Source organism: Sycon ciliatum, chromosome 9 (assembly GCF_964019385.1).
Source record: "Sycon ciliatum chromosome 9, ocSycCili1.1, whole genome shotgun sequence".
In the NCBI taxonomy this organism is placed as follows: Eukaryota; Metazoa; Porifera; class Calcarea; order Leucosolenida; family Sycettidae; genus Sycon; species Sycon ciliatum.
Window position 1 is genome coordinate 19,557,374 of NC_088651.1, and position 7,105 is coordinate 19,564,478.

Genomic DNA, 7,105 nt, shown 5'->3' on the forward strand with positions numbered 1-7,105 from the left:
GAAATTTTCATAGTCAAGAAATGTTTATGTCATATCGGCGGGAAAAGCGTGAGGTCCAGCGTAGGAGCAACGAAATTCATTCCAAAAATAGCGTTTTGAATTTTACTCTCTATTTTAGTATTTAGTTCACCTCAATGGTTTCATTATCCTGGGCCTGTTGGCAAGATCAAGACGAAGCGTATTATCATGGTAGCTGCCAAATCAATAAGGAAGGTACCGGTGGTGAAATTCTAAGTCCTCTTGAAAGTATCTCACCATGACTCGGAAATGCACAGGAACTCGATCTCACATACGTTTTCTGTTTCTTGCTCGAGTTCAGCCGATTCTCACGATTCAAAATGCGCTGCAAACCTGGGATTCCCTTGCTTTCCCTGGTGTCCATTTCGCATGCGATGTGCCAAAAGGAAATACCCTGGCACGCAACAGAAAACGACGCAGTGCCGTGAATTCCGTGTTCATTCCGTCGCCGCTCCCTCAATCGTTCTCCTATAGTGAAGAAATTTATATTAATAGACCGGGGCTCAAAACCTTTCCCACATGTATCGAGTATCGCTCTAGACTTATTTGTGAGAGAGTTAGGAACGTTTGTACACTGATCTGTGCACCGCGATGTACAGCGCCAATCTCATGACGTCAACAGACGTCTATGCACTGTACTGTGTACACTGACATGATACTGACTTGTTTGGTATGTTGTTTAAACTCATGTTGTTGGTTTACAGCATTTCTTATAAAATTGTGAGTCATGTGAAGTGTTCTATGCCATAGAAGATTAAACAAAATTTGGTATGATGAAGATTGTCAGCTTTTCGTGTTGCAATTTTGACTAGTTTGAGCTCCATAATTATGATTACCGCAATCCAGCAGATCACTGTCAGGTAACTGCATACAAGCAACAGGTAACTGCATACAAGCACTGTCCTAGACCGCCCTCCCTCCCCCCCCCCCCAACGCACGCCATGGCATCAGTAAAGTAAGGTTACAGGGATTCGCGGCCGCATCACCTGACGTATCTAGGAACAAATCAAGCTAAATTCATTCGCATCGGCGGCCCACCACTTCGCATAATGATATCCTCATTGACAAATGCAGACCTCACAAGTGAATCCGAGGCAGGGGAGAGGGGAAAGGTCTCTCAACAAATGATTGGCACAATCATTCACAATTCACAGAAATTTCCATCAGTTATCACAAATGCAAACAGTACTGTGGGCTCCGTTTTGTTAGCCTTGCAGAATATGGCACTCACAGTTTTTGTCCTGTAATCCTACAACAATGACTCCCCTCACCACAATAACACACACAAAACCTTTTTTACAGATGGGATTAATGGTGAACAATACGAGAGAACCACTAAAAATATCCATTATGGCATGCTAGTGTGTCCAGGTTGGTGTTTGATATGCTACCACTAAAGTACGAGACCAAAGCAAACAAATTTAGTTGCATGATGTGCAATTACATGTAGATGTGACACACCGAAAATACAATATCACTAGACCCTACTCGTACAAAGTCCAAGAAGCACGCTACATGCATATGGGTGTACGGGTATACAGTAAGCAGCAGATAGTTATTGCATGAATATCAGTAAGCCAGAAGCAGCTTATCTCCGATAACACACACAATACCTTTTCTACAGATGGGATTAATGGTGACAAATACGAGACAACCACTAAAAATAACCATTATGGCATGCTAGTGTTTCCAGGTTGGTGTGTGATATGCTACCACTCAAGTACGAGACCAAAGTAAGTTGCATGATGTACATGGAGATCTGATGTGACACACCGAAAATCTATCACCAAAACCGACTCGTACAAAGTCCAAGAAGCACGCTACATGCATATGGGCATAAGCAGCAGATATTTATTGCATGAATATCAGTGAAAAAACAAAACAGCTTATGCCGGCTCACCACGGATGCGACGTGCCAACTTCATGTCTTTGGGCATGATGGTGACACGCTTAGCATGGATGGCACACAAGTTGGTGTCCTCGAAGAGGCCGACCAGGTAGGCCTCGCATGCCTCCTGCATTGCAAAAAGGCACAAGAAAAGGATGCAGATCAAAGAGTGCACAGAAAAGGCCCAACACACCAGGGCCAATCACAGCAAAAGAAAATTGAAGAAAAACCCAAAAATGACTGTGTCAAATCCAATGACCTGAAGAAGACGATCTCCGCCACAGATAACGCTTAGAAGTCTAACATGACTGGAGTGGTTACGGTGGAAAGTAAGTAAGTTCAACTTTGTCTGAGATTTTTCCCGTTTCCTTTCTTGGTAATCGATCCTGTATGCTTTTGTACGAGTTCTGGCCATCAAGTTCCTGTGTAATTTCATGCCGTGCTCACATGGATGTGACCGTTCAACATTTTCGTTTTTCCATTGCACTTCTTTCGTACACTACCTGAAATTTCTATAAACCCACATGTACACAAAAGGAATTAAAGTAGGAGTGTTTCGTTGTGACTCAGAGTTTGATGGCTAAAACCAATCATGAGACAACACTTTTTTGTGCCTATTGCGTACTACGCTCTGCCTTTTCCGTGCATTTGAGCACTATTGCAGATTTCACCTTTGGGGGGGTCAAAAATCGTAGTATCCCAAATGATGTCCACAATGTTTTGATGCCAATTTACATAAAGTTTGCCAGCAAAAAATTGCTGGACCGCTGCCTGACGGGTGCCACACGGGTGCCACACGAAATGCCAATGAGAGCTTTAACGCTATGATCTAGGGCATGTGTGCGAAGGAGAAGTTGCGGGAGATGACATAATACGTCTTGCTGCTGGACTGGCAGTGTGCATTTTCAACACGGGAGCCAAGGCACTAGCCCAGATTCTTCAGACTGCAGGATTCCCCAGTGGTGAATACACCGTGGAGGCACTCAAACTGGAGGACAATACCCGTATTGCCCGTTCGATACGCAAAGCTTCTGGAGAAGGGGAAGAAGCGTAGGAGGAAGATGAAAGGGTTGGAGGAGGCTACTATAGAGGTGGAATGTGTCACTTTTTTCTTTTTTTTACTTAGTCCACAGCCAAACCGGATCCTTCTGACCAAGTCATTGGGTGTCAAGCTACTGTTTGGTTATGAAGCAGAGCAGTTTGTGTGTTTTGAGTGTCATTTTCCTCCCATTTTCAGGATATTGTGCCTATTTTTTCTCTTATGCTTCATATTTTGTAGGGAATGTGATGGTTTTTTAGAATCAGGTGGACACCAGGAAGTACGTTTGCCTAAAATCAACATGTTGGAGTGAACCTCAGTGACAATTCATGCCTGTGGAATCTGATCATTTTTGCGGTGATACGGCATTTCCTCTTTGAGTAACCACAAGCCAGCTATTTTGTTTTTACCACACTAAAGAACACCCAGTTGCACTCGATGTACATGCTGTGACTCCAGCTAAGACTTCTCTTCATTCCTTGTACTGATGGCATTCTTGAAAATTTGCGCGGAAATTTGCGAGCACAACATTTTGCAACAGGCCTAGTTGAAGAAGCTGTAACATGGTTTAGAGCGATCTTATGCTATATTTTATCAAGTGTTCACTACAGTAGAAGGAGTGTGGTATGAGAAGTGTGTGTTCCAAATTTGAAGGCGATCCTATATACCTACCTTATACTACAACCGATAGTTTGTAGATAGATGCGAAAATGGCCAGCAAAGGCGTAATCCCCCACTGCCTGTGTGTACACAATACATATTTTTAATAGTATCTCATTCTTTTGGGCAGGCCGCCCCCTGTTGGAGAATATGCTCGTTAACTACATCATCCAATAGGGAACTGCTTCTAAGCGAGTAAAGAAATTCCCGTTCACTTAACCTGACCTTTTGCCCACATGGTCATACCAAAGTTTTGAGCACATACAGTATTTGGAGTCCTTCTTGTGAACAATATAACCAAGAGTACACAACCACTCCTGATTTTTATTTTTTATTTTTTTTATTGGGAACACAGCCCTACAAAGAGACATGTGGAGACAAACACAAGACAAGACACAGGGGATGTGGGGACGACGTGCCGATGTACAGAGAGCAACTCGACCGATACTGTACTGTGACTGTGATTAGCATTACTAGTACAAGTACTTGAGGTGGAACTCGTCTCTTCGCCGCTTTGGACAGAGTTGCGCAGCCCACACACAACTGATGACACCACGATTTCATAACCCCCAAGAGTGTGCAACTCCTGATCAGTCCCTTTATGGAAGCCCGCTCGGCGGAATTCCTTCATTGCGTCATTTTTGGTGCAGTGCGATGTGTCATGCCGATGACTTCTTCTACAATTTACAGTCAAACCAGGATGCTTCCCCAGGGTAAACTGCCTAAACTGCGATTCTAGTCTGAGCCTCCAAGAGCAAAAGTGAAACAAAGAACACGATCCATCTTAATATTGAGCATCAAAGCCCGTTTGGTTTGCGATGTAAAATAAAACTTCAAACAAACCCTAAAGAATTTTGTTTTGTTTTTTGATGCAATGGGTGCTCTTCTTAGCCTTCTTCTTTCACCAGTAAGGTCAACCTCTTCAAGAACAATTTCTTCCCCAGGCCATCGGCATATTTCCGGTGCTTTCCTCACAGATGATTTCAAATGGTTGAGGAACTTGAGAATACGTCGAAGGAGCATTTTTCGGCCGAGTTGCACAGCTATCAGAATGAAATGATTGTCCTCGACGGCAATGCAATATTTTTAACAGCGTCCTCACTTCTTCCTGTCGCGATGTCCATGAATTATTGGAGAAAGAGTTTGTTTTTGAGATAGTACGACTTTCACGTCCGAAATGTCATAAAAAAAGCTTCGAAAAGTCGAGGCTACAGCCTTTAGTTAGAAGCGGTTCAGGGTATAGTTTCCAGAAATCGCAAAGAACCCCAATTTACCTCGGGTGACAAGCTGCGCATGACGTAATGTAGGAATTTCGCCGAGCGCTGGGTTTATGCCCGTTGCACAATCTTGGGGGTTATGAACTCTTGCTGACACCAACACGTACGAAAAAAGTATATCGAGAGGACACCCCCTCCGCAAAAGCTAAGCAAAAGACTTTACGATTAGTAGCGTTAGGCGATGGCCAGTGTCCATAGCGCTATATTCCTAGTAAATGTATGTAGTCTTGTAGAGCCGTGAGTTTCCTCATGTTCAAATTACAGTAGCTTCGTCAAATCATAAAAAAGCGAACACAGCCTTCAAAACAAAGACTTTAGACTATCAGACTAACCTGAATAGCACAAATGGCTGCCGACTGAAAACGAAGGTCAGTCTTGAAGTCGTGAGCGATTTCGCGAACAAGACGCTGGAAGGGCAGCTTGCGTATAAGAAGCTCAGTGGATTTCTGGTAACGACGAATTTCACGAAGCGCGACAGTACCAGGACGGTATCTGTGAGGCCTCTTCAATTCACGAATTGGGGGAGCACTCTTACGAGCAGCCAAGGTGGCAAGCTGCTTCCTTGGAGCTTTTCCACCAGTTGACTTACGGGCAGTTTGCTTTGTTCTTGCCATGCTGACACAGAAACACTTTACAGAATTTGCTTTTTAGACCTCTCAATGACTTCGGCAATGAACAACTAAATAAATTGTACAACACAAACGAGATACTTGTACAGTCAGTGTGGCCTATAAGGTTGGCGGCTATAGTGCTAATATTATACCGGCTGGAGTGATCACTTTCTCGAATTCATTTTCATCTGCCATAACTAAGTGCACACTGTTATCGGGTGTAGTAATAATCATCTATAGTAATATATCGCCTATAGTGATGAAATTCATATTTCAAAAGATCTTTATTACATTATTTGTGCATCGGCATGTAAAATCCAGTGGTGTCAGAGGAGAACAGGGTGTTACTCTCTTCGTGAAGAACTTACTTGTCCAGTGCTGTTTGGTGCGTTCTGCTTGTACAAGTTGCGAAATATGCCTCCATCGTGAGGAAATGCTGATGTTGTGTGTCAGGAACTGTAGCCAGCTATGCAGTGCCTACATGTATGTGCACAGACACTTGAGTCAATTGACACCCCGCTCGCATATATTGCATGCACTATCGGTCATAGTAATAAATATATCGCTTATACTTATAGTGATAAAATGCTCAAAAGCAAACACCAGCGCTAAAGGCGATACTGACTGTACGTCGAAACTTGACCGCTATAGCTGGCAAAATCATTTCGCTCACTTGGAAATGATTGATTTTCAAGACCTCTGATTGGTCAAATCTCACCATTTACGCTGGAAGGTTGCTAGGCCCCGGCGGATATTGCTAGTATTATATCTAGCATATTTAGCACTATGCACTAGCATAATCAGCAGGTTTTGCAGAAAACTAGCAAATTCTTGCGAAAACTTGCATATTCTTGCAAAACATGGGATTTTCGTGAGAACTCACAACTCCTTAGCCCTCGCAATCGCGCGAGGCGGGCGCGCAGCCTTGATCATGCATGATGATGATAATGTGGCAGTGCAGACTGCAGTGCAAGTGGTGTACTCTGCAGCCTAGAAAGGCTAGATCCTCTTCGACTCTACATGTACATTCAGGCTTTGTAGCTAGTAGTGAGAGGTTCCACACATCATGACTGGCTCTTCTCGCACTCTAGTGAGACAGTACCGGTAAGGTGGTAAGTAACAAAGTAACTAAACTAAAGTCTAGAATCTGGGGTCACGCAAATCTCGCCTGTCGCCTACCTACAGGTTTATACACATAGTGTCAGTGACGTACAATGGCCATCTTCCACCACAAGTACTCCAGTCATATAGTAGCTAGTGAACCAGTTACCATGGTTACCTAATGTCCTTGTGACTTCCAGTTCCAGTACTCGTGCAAGACTATTACAATCTTTGTTGCCATCTTGAGGACGGTCGATCGGATCCGTACGGGACAAGTCGATTGCAGAGAAATATTCATGTACACGCAAACTAATTATAGAACTGTGTTCGCATCCGAAAACACTGCTTCACTTCAAATCTTCAATGCCCTCTACTAGTACTACTTGTAGAAGATCTATGACTCTGGCTAGGAGTCTGGGCGAAACCGTTGGGAAAAAAACTTGTGATGGGTGTACATGAGAAGGCGGTGAGAATGGGAGCGTTTTGTTTCCACCAACGGTTGCTTATTATT

At 43.5% G+C, this 7,105-nt stretch overlaps 1 protein-coding gene across 1 annotated transcript; it reads right to left on the bottom strand.

The window, feature by feature from the left end:
* Positions 1–1,362: 1,362 nt before the first annotated feature.
* On the bottom strand, positions 1,363–5,567 carry LOC135824980 (histone H3.1-like). The gene is made up of 2 exons (XM_065337715.1): positions 5,215–5,567; positions 1,363–2,033 (listed from the first exon to the last, which is right to left on the bottom strand). Exons 1-2 carry the CDS (start codon positions 5,494–5,496, stop codon positions 1,905–1,907), a joined length of 411 nt encoding a protein of 136 aa, XP_065193787.1. The 5' UTR covers positions 5,497–5,567; the 3' UTR covers positions 1,363–1,904.
* Between the last annotated feature and the right edge of the window lie 1,538 nt (positions 5,568–7,105).